Here is a 13,237-nt window from a genome sequence, read left to right on the forward strand (position 1 = left end):
TTTTTGTGTTTAATAGACACATTCTCTTTACATCTGACTCCAGAGTGATCTGTTAATGCAATATGCAGTCTGACATTTCTGATTAAGATATGATACATTTTTCACAGGAGGTTGGTGGCACCTTAATTGGGGAGGACTGGCGTGTGGTAATGGCTAGAGCGGAATAGGTGGAATGGTATCAAATACATCAAACACATGGTTTACATGTGTTTTGATGCCATTCTGTTCGCTCAGTTCCAGTCATTATTACGAGCCGTCCTCCCTTCAGCAGCCTCCACTGAATTTTTCCCTTAGTAGCTAGGATGTAGTGTACTACTTTTTTTTTTTAAAGTAGCTCTAAATATATTTTTCCTAAGGGTAGCTTTGGTGTATCTTAACTTCTTCTAGTGTGAAGTAATTGGTAGTTTGATAAACTATGATTTCACTTATGGACTCTGAACTTTACACACGATTTTAGTTCTGGGTTAACCAAGATTACACTGCTCTAAGGAGTGACTTGCTTATGTTAGCGTTTTGGGACGCAAAAAAACGCTATTTTACTTAGCAAAGAGGGTGTCTGAAGATGCACATCACACTATTACAACAGTGTGACTATTTTCTTAAAACATCCTCTGTATTGTGTGCTTATTGTTTAACCATTGATATGTTCTAGGAGCATCAAGTACTGCTGGAATGTTTAGCAATGGAATGTCCATCTTTTTGTAAGAAATTACATTATAAAATTACTTTACTAATGATTCGTAAATGTTTCATAAGGACCTATATTAAACTTATGAATGAACTTGTGAATCATTATTAAATACTTTAAAAGCTGTTTATACTATAAATGTGTGAATAAGGTTACTAACATTTACAATTAAATGGTCCATAAATAAATAAACTACTTACTAATCAAATATAAATGCTGTATTACGTGGAGTTTTTATTAAGTGCTACCGAATTGCACAAATATGTTATGTCTACATTAGTGGTACATTTATAAATCTAAAGTCTTTAATGTGGCATGTTCCTGAATGTCTAATGGCAGTAAAAATATGGAGTAAAATATTTCCCAGTGTGCTTTTCTGTCTGCTTTAGAACCGACCAATCCAGTCCAAATAGACCAGACCAAGCCAGATCAGACCAGATTACCATGGCAGAATCATGTCAAGTATCACTGATCCTACTGGTCATCCTCACAATCAGAGGTATAGAACCAATGTATGATACTGGGCATAGAAATGATTCGGCAGATGTCAATCTTACCTTTAAGTACCTCCTCTCTCTCCCCCTCTCCTCACCCCCTACCCTCTCTTCCTCCCTCCCCCCACCTCTCCTTCCCGACCACCTACCCCTCCCTCACTACCTCTCTCCCCCCTCCCTCCCCACCACTCTCTCTTGCCCCCTTTCCTTTGTCCCTCCTCTCCTTTTAGGAGTACTGGGCCAGAGGATCATTGGGGGTCTGGAGGTAACACCCTACTCTATAACATACCAAGCCTCCATCCAGTACAACAAATACCACTACTGTGGAGGGACCCTCATACACCCTCAGTGGGTGGTGTCTGCTGCCCACTGCTGGAGACCGTGAGTAATTCAACTTCTATTTCACCTTGTACAGTTTCTTTGATGGACAGTAGCTTCCCACAGCCACTGTGTCTGGAGCTCTATGAGTCTGGCTAATCTTGTCCACCAGCTGGCACTCTCTCCGAACCTATGCGGTAGCAATTGAGCCTGGGGACGGGGTTAGAGTCTTCTGCCAAGTGAGACTACCTCTTGTACTACACCCACTAGATTTGGGGTTATGATGGGACATAGTAGGGCATTTCTAATGTATATTCTTCAAGAATCAATAGATATACTATTTATTGAAATAACCATTGAACAGCGGACATCTTCCATAGTGTGTTTTTAGAATTAAGTGGAATGATTCATGCTAGTTGCCAGATTGGAGTCCTAACTTCCGCTCCTCTCGATCCACAGGGCATACCTGATCAAAGTGGTACTCAGTGAACACAGTCTATCCAGAGTGGAAGGCTTTGAGCAGGAGTTCAACGTCTCCAATGTGCTGGTCTACTACATGTATAACTACAGGACGTTCGACAACGACATCATGCTGCTCAAAGTAAGCTGATACGATGGACAGTAGCTTTGGCTTCCCTGTACTCCCTCGCTGTATATTATCGATTGGTCTGATTAATTGATGGATAAATTAATGAACAAGTGAATCAATTCTCTCTCCCTCTCCATCCCTCCATCAGCTAGAGAGGCCAGTGAATCTCAACGCCAACATCCAGCCCGCCATCCTGCCCAGAGTGGACACGCCCCCGTTGCAACGGGGAATGACCTGTACGGTAAGCGGCTGGGGGGTCACCAATATCTTCAGCTACTACCTGTCCCCCGTGCTCCAAGCTGTGGATGTTGACGTTATCACCAACTGCCAGAACTACTACTACTTCAGCATCACAGACAACATGCTCTGTGCCGGCTCTCCCTTCGGAGGGAAGGACTCCTGTCAGGTGAGAGAGAAGAGATCTGTGGCTCTATTTCAGTGTCCATGATTCACACTACCATACTACTTGGAATTAAGTAATGTCGTCTCGGGCATACTGTACATTCTAAGTAGAATGCTAGAATGGAGACAGGAATGTGGAGCCTGTGTCTGAATTTCAGACTGTAAGTTACTTTTTGTCATGACGTATGCAGACCTGGGTTCAAATACTATAAGGTATTTCAATTATTAAATAGTTGAATATTGGAATGTATTTGAAAATACACAAATACACTCCCATGCAATTAACAGGTATTTGAAAATAGTATTAAAAAACTTTAAAAGTTACCTTTTTAGATAAAACTATACTAAATATTTTCACGTGACCAAATAATTTATTAAAACACACTGTTTTGCAATGAAGGTCTACAGTACCCTTAGCAGCACTCTGTAGGGTAGCACCATGGTGTAGCCAGAGGACAGCTGGCGTCTGTCCTCCTCCGGGTACATTGACTTTAATAGAAAACCTAGGAGGCTCATGGTTCTCACGGTTCTCACCCCCTTCCATAGACTTACACAGTAATTATGACAACCTATCTCTTGAAGCATGAACTGACATGTTGTCCACCCAATCAAAGGATCAGAGAATTAATGTAGTACTGAAAGCAAGTTACAGCTAGCTAGCACTTCCAAAGATAATTCGTAAAAATCCAAATAACTTCAGACCTTTGTAAAGGGTTTAAACACTGTTCCCATGCTTGTCCAATGAACCATAAACAGTGAGCATGCACCTGTGGAACGGTCGTTAAGACACTAACAGCTTACAGACGGTAGGCAATTAAGGTCACAGTTATGAAAACTTAGGACACTAAAAAGAGGCCTTTCTGCTGACTCTGAAAAACACCAAAAGAAAGATGCCCAGGGTCCCTGCTCATCTGCGTGAACGTACCTTAGGCATGCTGCAAGGAGGCATGAGGACTGCAGATGTGGCCAGGGCAATAAATTGCAATGTCCATACGGTGAGACGCCTAAGACAGCGCTACAGGGAGACTGGACGGACAGCTGATCGTCCTCGCAGTGGCAGACCACATGTAACAACACCTGCACAGTATTGGTACATCCGAACAGCACACCTGCGGGACAGGTACAGGATGGCAACAACAACTGCCCGAGTTACACCAGGAACGCACAATCCCTCCATCAGTGCTCAGACTGTCCGCAATAGGCTGAGAGAGGCTGGACTGAGGGCTTGTAGGCCTGTTGTAAGGCAGGTCCTCACCAGACATCACCGGCAACAACATCGCCTATGGGCACAAACCCACCATCGCTGGACCAGACAGGACTGGCAAAAAGTGCTCTTCACTGACGGGTCACGGTTTTGTCTCACCAGGGGTGATAGTTGGATACGCGTTTATAATCGAAGGAATGAGCGTTACACCGAGGCGTGTACTCTGGTGCGGGATCGATTTGGAGGTCGAGGGTCCGTCATGGTCTGGGGCAGTGTGTCACAGCATCATCGGACTGAGCTTGTCGTCATTGCAGGCAATCTCAACGCTGTGCGTTACAGGGAAGACATCCTCCTCCCTCATGTGGTACCCTTCCTGCAGGCTCATCCTGATATGACCCTCCAGCATGACAATGCCACCAGCCATACTGCTCGTTCTGTGCGTGATTTCCTGCAAGACAGGAATGTCAGTGTTCTGCCATGGCCAGCGAAGTGCCCGGATCTCAATCCCATTGAGCACGTCTGGGACCTGTTGGTTCTGAGGGTGAGGGCTAGGGCCATTCCCCCCAGAAATGTCTGGGAACTCGCAGGTGCCTTGGTGGAAGTGGGGGGTAATATCTCACAGAACTGGCAAATCTGGTGCAGTCCATGAGGAGGAGATGCACTGCAGTACTTTATGCAGCTGGTGGCCACACCAGATACTGACTGTTACTTTTGATGTTGACCCCACCTTTGTTCAGGGACACATTATTCCATTTCTGTTAGTCACATGTCTGTGGAACTTGTTCAGTTTCTGTCTCAGTTGTTGAATCTTATGTTCATACAAATATTTACACATGTTAAGTTTGCTGAAAATGAACCCAGTTGACAGTGAGAGGTCGTTTCTCTTTTTGCTGAGTTTAGTTGAATCAAAGAGAAAGACAATAGTTGAACAGCTTTGAACAAGTTGATTTCTTCCAAAATTATAAAGAAGCAAGATAGAGAGAATGCCAGCTGTATTTCGTAGTATATTTGTTTTCCACCTTCACTTAGCTAGCATCAATTCAGCTAGCTAGTTTAGCCTACTCAAAGAGAGCTTAAACAGAGAGGGATGCTATGTTAACTAGCTGGCTATACAACACTGGAACTCTTCCGAGTCAGCTTTTGGTTTGATCAATTTCTTGATACTGGGATGCGCCAGAGTAACTGCTAAACTGCTTTCTGACTGTAGAGGGTTTACTAACGTGTTAGTTCTAGTAGCTATGTTGACTATGAGATGACTAATGGTTACACCCTTGACGAGCTAGACGCAGGTAAGAGTGTGCAAAGTTGTACTGAATGTGTCACTGTCTGTCACCTTGATTACTCAAAATCCTCTCAACCTGTGCACCCACGTAAACTTTCATTCATCGGCTAGGTTGTAGCAACCTCGTGATGGATAGAGGGAAAATACGAGTATCATGTAGTAGCCTGAACCTATCGATGTTACATTGAGCTGGGTGAATGGAATATGAATGATAGTCATCCAATATACTGTTATAGAAATAAGGCCATGCTCATGTTCCTCCCTCATATTAAACGGCACCGACCGCCACTATCCACTAACCCTAGCTCTACCCCTAACTTTAACCCTTGCCCTTATTCTAACCCTTACCCTCATCTGAACCTTAACCCTTATTCTAAAGCTAACCCTAACCTTAGCAAGCAGTTGCTTATCAACAGATAGAATAACCATCAATAAACTATCTGTAGAGCATCTACAGACGAAAATCTAGACTATCCAAATAAAGTGTGACCATAAATAATTATATAAAAACCACGCATGTATTTGAACCCAGGTCTGAACATATGTTGTGATATGCGTATGCCCAGTATATCTGTATGGCAAGCAAATTTCTTGATGCGGATAATTAAAGCAAATCAATTCTATCAGGGCGACTCAGGCGGCCCTCTGATCTGTAACGGGCACTTTGAGGGCATCGTGTCCTGGGGCATCAGCTGTGCCAACCCCTACTTCCCTGGTGTTTACACCAAGGTCAGGAAGTACATCAGCTGGATCAAGTGGATCATTCAGAACGACAGCTAGCGACGCCGGTCTTCTCCTTTGTAAGGAACACAATGGGATACCATGTACAGAAACTGACAGTGTATCGATATGGGACATAGATACTGAACTTACCCACTGTAAACCATTACCACCAGTTTTTTTTACTAGAAAACAGGATAAAATACACTCAGGTCTATTTTCTCTGTTATGGCTACTGAATGCTGTACTGAATATGTCAATAGTGAGTGATATTGTCTTTCTGCTGCTAGAAAGCATCTGGGTAATAGTGTTAACAGCAGACAGACTGATCTACTGTATAAATGTGATAAACCTACAGCCCATGTAATCCTTTGTTGAATAAGAAAAAGCTACGTACACTTTACAGCCATTGAAAAACATCGGGAAAATACACAAGGATTGGTTTCTTTTGTCTGGTCACCAAACAGAAAGAGCGTTTAAGACACACTAAAGCTTCTGTGTCTGCACTGTTAGTTGACATATTTCCCTCTATATCATATTTCGATTCATATGTTATTTTGTATGTCTTAGCAAACACATACTTCTTATCCATTTCATCTGTTATAACATTTGTAAGGTTATTTTGGTTTTTCTCTGTGCTTTCCCATGTCCCTACTACGGGGCAGAAAAATAAAGATAATTATTTTTACCAAGCGGTCTCTTTACTAATCAGTAGCTACTCATCTACAAAAAAAAATAAAAAATTCACCAGCACACAAACCTCATTCTGTGAACTTTATACACTGCCACAAAGAAAACATTTACAGTAAGCTAAGGCAACAATATGCAACATCCTACTGGTTACGCAACAGAGTTCACTCAGCTCAGCATGCAGCTGACACACCCCCTTCCCGCTACACACACACCCTACCCACCCAGACCCATCAGAGAGGGGGAGGATATACAAGTACCAGGGATTGGCGATTGGCTATAAAAAAACAAACCGCCCCCCCGCTACCCCCCCCCCCCCCCCCGATATATTACAGTACAAGACATACTCATACCTCCACAGAAAGTCAGAGAAACTCAACAGGTACAGCCACAGATTCACACCACAGATTCACACCAGACAGACAGACTCAGAGCCAGCATGGGAGACCTGCAGATCGAGATGCTCCATGGTAAGGACCAGGGGTCGCAGCTCCTCCACCACCCAGACAGGGTAACGGTAGAAGGGCTTATCCATCAGTCCCTGGAGGCCAGGGAGTTTTCCTACTGTCCCTACAGCAACTTCAGGGTCGGGGCTGCCCTCCTGGCCCACGACAACAGAGTGTTCACAGGTGAGATATCATCCATCACTTCAATCTATTGATTGAGTTTATGTTTAGTTATGTTTATTTGACCAGGTAAGTTGACTGGGAACACAGTGTCGTTTAGCTACAATATTGAACTGGGAAGACTTAGTGGAGAAGGATCCGACATTAGATGCATGTGTTACAGTAAAGTAAAAATGTACAGAATGTCTACATTTTAAATCGATAACTTTAGAATAGATAGATAACCAGGAAATAGGCATAATCTGAAAAATACAATATTACCCTGTAACGTTTATACTGCAAAATTTGTGATAAAGATTGCTTCTAATCACGAGCAGGAATATGTAAGTGTGTAAAATCCAATGTTTCTCAATATTCCCGAAGCTGTTTCATGAGTCATGACTAACTACCAAAATGAATAACCACATATGAAGCAGGCCTGTGATGTTCAGAATGATGTAACTGTCTGTGTTCTACAGTTCTGTAGATTATTCACACTTGTTCCCTCAGCATTGGAATTTACTCAGTCAGAAATTAAATCAGTTAGTCAGTTAGAATTTAGTCAGTAAGGAATTTAGCTCAAGTGGGCAAGAAGCCTTTTTGTGCACAAGCATAACTAGGTTATTTAACAATACATGAACAGTCAGTAAATTCAAAGGATTTCAATAACTTTGTTGAGTACATTGTGTTCTCGACTGACTGGTTTTGCATAACCCGTTAATGATTAACTAGGGGAAAACTATCTAAACCAAGTAATCTCCTTGGCCTAAAGACACATTTTTTTGCAAGAGGATGTTTGGTGTTTTCAATCAACCAATCCATCAATTGATCAATCATATAAGATCTTTAGAACAGGGGAGAGGTCTTCAGCTCTGTCTGCTTTACCTTTGTTTTAAGCCCTTTGAAACCAAGTGAAAAGCGCTGTACATGACAGCAAATGTGATCTGTCATCTCTTCAGGTTGCAATGTGGAGAACGCGTGCAACAACCTGGGTGTGTGTGCAGAGAGGAACGCCATCGCTAAAGCAGTGTCAGAGGGATGCCGTAGCTTCAAGGCCATCGCTATCGCCAGGTAGTTCTACACCGAGTGTACAAAGTATTATAGAACACCTGCTCTTTCCCATGACATAGACTTACTAGAAAACGAAAGGAGACGGTATGTGTTTTTTCATAAATAACAACTGGTCTCAAGCTTTTGTCACCTGATAAAGAATTTCTCATGGTAAACTGCAGACTCTTATCTACCAAGAGAGATCTCATCCATAATTACACGGCTGTCTAACATTCCTCCACAAGCCAACACCACTCTGGCACTCAACGAACTGTATGGGGCAATAAACAAACAAGAAACCGCTCGCCCCAGCGTTTCTGGTGGGTGGTGACTAACACGGGGAGACTTAAAACCAATCCTACCTCACTTATCCCGTGCCATTAGGGGAGTTAAAACTCTACACCACTTTTATTCTCCCACAGAAACGCATACAAGGCCCTCCCTTGTCCTACCTTTGTCAAATCTGACCATGACTCCATTCTCCTGCTTCCTCATTACAAGCAAAAGCTCAAACAGGAAGTAGCAGTGATAGACTCAATACGGAAGTGGTCAGACGAAGCAGACGCGAGGCTACAAGACTGTTTGCTAGTACAGACTGGGATATGTTTTGGAATTCATCCGATAACATTGAGCCATTTACCACAACAGTCACAGGCTTCACCAGTAAGTGGACAGACGATGTCGTCCCCACAGTGACGGTAAGAACGTATCCCAACCAAAAAGCATGGATTAAAGGCAACATCCGCTCTGAGCTCAAGCCTAGAGCTACCACTAACAAGGCTACGGGGACATGCTTTCATTCAGCCACAAGAGCATTAGTGAGGTCGGGCACTGATGTTGGGCAATTAGGCCTGGCTCTCCGTTGGCGTTCCAATTCATCCCAAAGGCGTTCAATGGGGTTGAGGTCAGGGCTATGTGCAGGCCAGTCAAGTTCTTCTACAGCCAATCTCGACAATCCATTTCTGTAAGGACCTCGCTTTGCGCAGAGGGGCACTGTCATGCTGAAACAGAAAAGGGCCTTCCCCAAACTGTTGCCACAAAGTTGGAAGCCCAGAATCATTTACAATGTCATTGTAGCGTAAATATTTCCCTTCACTGGAACTAAGGGGCCTAGCCCGAACCTTGAAAAACAGCCCCAGACCATTATTCCTCATCCACCAAACTTTACAGTTAGCGCTCTGCATTGGGGCAGGTAGCGTTCTCCTGGCATCCACCAAACCCAGATTCGTCCGTCAGACTGCCAGATGCTGAAGCGTGACTCATCACTCCATATGAAGCGTTTCCACTGCTCCAGAGTCCAATGGTGGCGAGCTTTACACCACTCCAGCCGACGTTTGACATTGTGATCTTAGGCTTGTGTGCAGCTGCTCAGCCATGGAAACCTATTTCATGAAGCTCCCGACGAACAGTTATTGTGCTGACGTTGTTTCCAGAGGCAGTTTGGAACTCGGTAGTGAGTGTTGCAATTGAGAAGATTTTTACGCAACACTGCACTCGGCGGTCCTGTTCTATGAGCTTGTATGACCTACCACTTCGCGGCTGTGCCGGTGTTGCTCCTAGACGATTCCACTTCACAATAACAGCACTTACAGGTTACCGCGGGGGCTTCTAGCAGGGCAGAAATTTGACAAATTGACTTGTTAAAAAAGTGGCCTCCTATGATGGTGCCATGTTGAAAGTCTTCAGTAAGCTCTTCAGTAAGGCCAATGTTTATCAATGGAGATTGCATGGCTGTGTGCTCGGTTTTATACACCTGTCAGCAATGGGTGTGGCTGAAACAGACAAATCCACTAATTTGAAGGGGTGTCCACATACCTGTGTATATACAGTGCATTCGGAAAGTATATAGACCCCTAGACTTTTTCCAGATATTACGTTACAGCCTTATTCTAAAATGGATTTAAAAAATAATTCCTCATCAATCTACACACAATACCTCATAATGACAAAGCAAAAAACAGAAATAGAAACTAACTATTAACGTAACTATTCAGACCCTTTGCTATGAGACTCGAAATTGAGCTCAGGTGCATCCGGTTTCCATTGATTGTCCTTGAGATGTTTCTACAACTTGGAGTCCACTTAAATTCAATTGATTGGACATGATTTGGAAAGGTCTATATAAGGTCCCACAGTTGACAGTACACGTCAGAGCAAAAACCAAGCAATGAGTTCGAAGCAATTGTCCGTAGAGCTCCGAGACAGGATTGTGTCAAGGCACAGATCTGGGGAAGGGTACCAAAACATTTCTGTAGCATTGAAGGTCCCCAAGAACACAGTGACATCCATCATTCTCAAAATGGAAGAAGTTTAGAACCACTGAGTCTCTCCCTAGAGCTCGCCGACCGACCAAAGTGAGCAATCGGGGGAGAAGGGCCTTGGTCAAGGAGGTGACCAAGAACCTGATGGTCTCTAACAGAGCTCCAGAGTTCTTTGAAATGGGAGAAACTTTCAGAAAGACAACCATCTCTGAAGCACTCACCAATCAGGCCTTTATGGTAGAGTGGCAAGACGGAAGCCACTCCTCAGTAAAAGGAACATGACAGCCCGCTTGGAGTTTGCCAAAAAGGCACCTAAAGGACTCTCAGAACATGAGAAACAAGATTCTCTGGTCTGATGAAATCAAGATTGAACTCTTTAGCCTAAATGCCAAGCGTCACGTCTGGAGGAAACCTGGCACCATCACTACAGTGAAGCATGGTGGTGGCAGCATCATGCTGTGGGGATGTTTTTCAGCAGCAGCGACTGGGAGACTATTCAGGATGGAGGGAAAGATGAATGGGAAAAAGTACAGAGAGATCCTTGATGAAAACCTGCTCCAGAGCGCTCAGGACCTCAGACTGGAGGCGAAGGTTCACCTTCCAACAGGACAACGACCCTAAGCACACAGCCAAGACAACACAGGAGTGGCTTCGGGACAAGTCTCTGAATGTCCTTGAGTGGCCCAGCCAGAGCCCGGACTTGAACCCGATCAAACATCTCTGGAGACCTGAAAATAGCTGTGCAGCGACGCTCCCCATCCAACCTGACAGAGCTTGAGAGGATCTGCAGAGAAGAATATGAGAAACTCCCCAAACACAGGTGTGCCAAGCTTGTAGCGTCATACCCAAGAAGACCAAAGGCTGTAATCGCTGCCAAAGGCGCTTCAACAAAGTACTGAGTGAAGGGTCTGAATACTTATGTAAATGTGATATTTCCATTTAGTTAAAAATGTGCAACAATTTTTTTTAACGTTTTTTTGCTTTGTCATTATGGGGTATTGTGTAGATTGATGAGGAAAAAAATGTGTTTAATCCATTTTAGAGTAAGGCTGTAACGTCACCAAATGTGGATAAATTCAAGGGGTCTACATACTTTCCGAATGCACTGTATCATGCATCTCCCTCGAGTACCTCTGCACATTGACCTGATACTGGTACTCCCTGTATGTAGCTCCATTCTTGAGTATTTTATTCCTTGTGTTAGTTATTATTTTTGATTTAAAAAAAAAAAAGTAAAACTCTCCAACATTGGTAAAGGTTCATTAGCCAGCATTTCACTGTAAAGTCAACGACTGTTGTATGCGGCGTATGTGATAAATACATTTAGATATGTGTACATTCCTCATCTCAATAATTCAAGTCTAATGCTGACTCCTAGTGTCAGGGAAGTGTTATAACATCTTGATAACTATCAATGTTCTTACACAAATGTGTTCGAGGCAGGTTGACGTTTATCGTCACGAGTCTCGCCCTGGAGGCAGAACTGAGCAGTTTCCGCAAGATGGGCCAGCTGCAAAGTAAAAATTGGCTATATTGTAAATATTTATTTAAGAAAAAATAAATAATTGGTTTACATTTAGGGTTAACAGTGTGGTTAATGTTACAGTTAGGTTTAAAATGAGATTATATATGACTTTGTGGTTGTGCCAGCTAGTGACCACTCTGCAGAGCTGCCTCCAGTATGAGTTATCCAAATAAATGCCAACCTGCGTGTTGCATAGTGCGTCCTCAGCGCCAGATACAGAAGAGAGAAGACTCCAGTTTGTCCTCAGCGCAAGGACAACAGTATTCTTCTCATTGACAGTGTTGTAAAATGTCTTTATATCAATTTGTTTGCAGTGACTTACATGACCAGTTCATCTCACCATGCGGGGGCTGCAGACAGTTCATGAGAGAGGTAAAGCATCATTCAAGCCTTGCATCCTAGGAGGAAGAGAAATGGTCTGTCATTCATCTACACTGTAGGTGTAGTAGGTCTATTTCTTTTACAATGCCTACATTCTGATTACCAAAGTAGTTATAGAGCAGGAAACTTAAATATAAAGTTTTGCTGATGCTCCATATACAACGTGTTTTTCTCCAGTTTGGGGCCAGCTGGGACGTGTACCTGACCAAGCCAGACGGCTCATACAGAGAGATGAAAGTCAGCGAGCTGCTTCCTGTCTCCTTCGGTCCCGAAGACATGTCCATGAAGAAAGTCGTCAAGATCCCCAACGAGTATTAACCCGTTATAACAACACCTGGATGGGGCGGGGGGTAGATAAATACACTTAAGTTGTAAATTATCGATATCTTTTACACAAATCTTTGATATAAGGTAGATTGGGGGTAACGGAATGTAGAATTCTAATCCAGAAAAATGACATTTTATGTAGCATGTGTGGACTGGATAGTAGTGCTATGTCAAAGATGGATATTTATGCATTTTCATTGTTGATGTATATCGAGATTTAAATATGTTACTGACAGTACATTGATCAATTTGTATTCAATATGTGTATAATATTTTGCCACACTTAGCTGGTAACTTTATTCCACATCAATCTATTCCTGTGAGTGATAGATTTAGAAAATGTTTATTCATGTTAGGAAGCATATAGGCTACATCAAATAAATAACAGCACATCAAATAATTCTATATTCACATCATTTCATACCAATCGTTTAAAAATGGACGACAGTACTACCGATTCTCCTAAACAGTTCAACATCTCAAATTTACGTTTTTTTGTCAAATCTCTCATCAGCACCAATATTGAACACGAGAAACACATTAAAATGAAAAAGGCAGGCAAAGTGAAATATCTACGTAGTTTATATCTATAACTTTAGTGAAGCGGGAAATCATTCTGTCGCAAGAACGCAAGTAAAGGACATCTTACGCAAACATGGTGCAAGTGTGACCGACTGGGTTTGAACCACGGACTATATACG

At 43.0% G+C, this 13,237-nt stretch overlaps 2 protein-coding genes across 2 annotated transcripts; both read left to right on the top strand.

Moving 5' to 3' along the window:
* The first annotated feature begins 687 nt into the window (after positions 1-687).
* LOC120065570 (trypsin-like) lies at positions 688-6,235 on the top strand. Its single transcript, XM_039016634.1, has 6 exons — positions 688-701; positions 1,078-1,187; positions 1,413-1,563; positions 1,960-2,101; positions 2,238-2,495; positions 5,605-6,235. Exons 1-6 carry the CDS (start codon positions 688-690, stop codon positions 5,755-5,757), a joined length of 828 nt encoding a protein of 275 aa, XP_038872562.1. The 3' UTR covers positions 5,758-6,235.
* Positions 6,236-6,729: 494 nt separating this feature from the next.
* On the top strand, positions 6,730-12,933 carry LOC120065004 (cytidine deaminase-like). Its single transcript, XM_039015638.1, has 4 exons — positions 6,730-7,016; positions 7,952-8,063; positions 12,143-12,200; positions 12,387-12,933. Exons 1-4 carry the CDS (start codon positions 6,827-6,829, stop codon positions 12,525-12,527), a joined length of 501 nt encoding a protein of 166 aa, XP_038871566.1. The 5' UTR covers positions 6,730-6,826; the 3' UTR covers positions 12,528-12,933.
* The last annotated feature ends 304 nt before the right edge of the window (positions 12,934-13,237 follow it).

The sequence above is a fragment of the Salvelinus namaycush genome, chromosome 20, assembly GCF_016432855.1.
Source record: "Salvelinus namaycush isolate Seneca chromosome 20, SaNama_1.0, whole genome shotgun sequence".
In the NCBI taxonomy this organism is placed as follows: Eukaryota; Metazoa; Chordata; class Actinopteri; order Salmoniformes; family Salmonidae; genus Salvelinus; species Salvelinus namaycush.

What these genes read in the sequence shown, in the direction of transcription:
- LOC120065570 (XM_039016634.1), top strand. An exon ending in GGTCATCCTCACAATCAGAG is followed by an intron (nt 1,188 to 1,412) that starts GTATAGAACCAA and finishes CTCTCCTTTTAG; the next exon opens with GAGTACTGGGCCAGAGGATC. An exon ending in GAGGGAAGGACTCCTGTCAG is followed by an intron (nt 2,496 to 5,604) that starts GTGAGAGAGAAG and finishes CAATTCTATCAG; the next exon opens with GGCGACTCAGGCGGCCCTCT.
- LOC120065004 (XM_039015638.1), top strand. Translation starts at nt 6,827, where the DNA reads ATGGGAGACCTGCAGATCGAGATGCTCCATGGTAAGGACCAGGGGTCG. An exon ending in AAGGCCATCGCTATCGCCAG is followed by an intron (nt 8,064 to 12,142) that starts GTAGTTCTACAC and finishes ATTTGTTTGCAG; the next exon opens with TGACTTACATGACCAGTTCA. An exon ending in GCAGACAGTTCATGAGAGAG is followed by an intron (nt 12,201 to 12,386) that starts GTAAAGCATCAT and finishes GTTTTTCTCCAG; the next exon opens with TTTGGGGCCAGCTGGGACGT.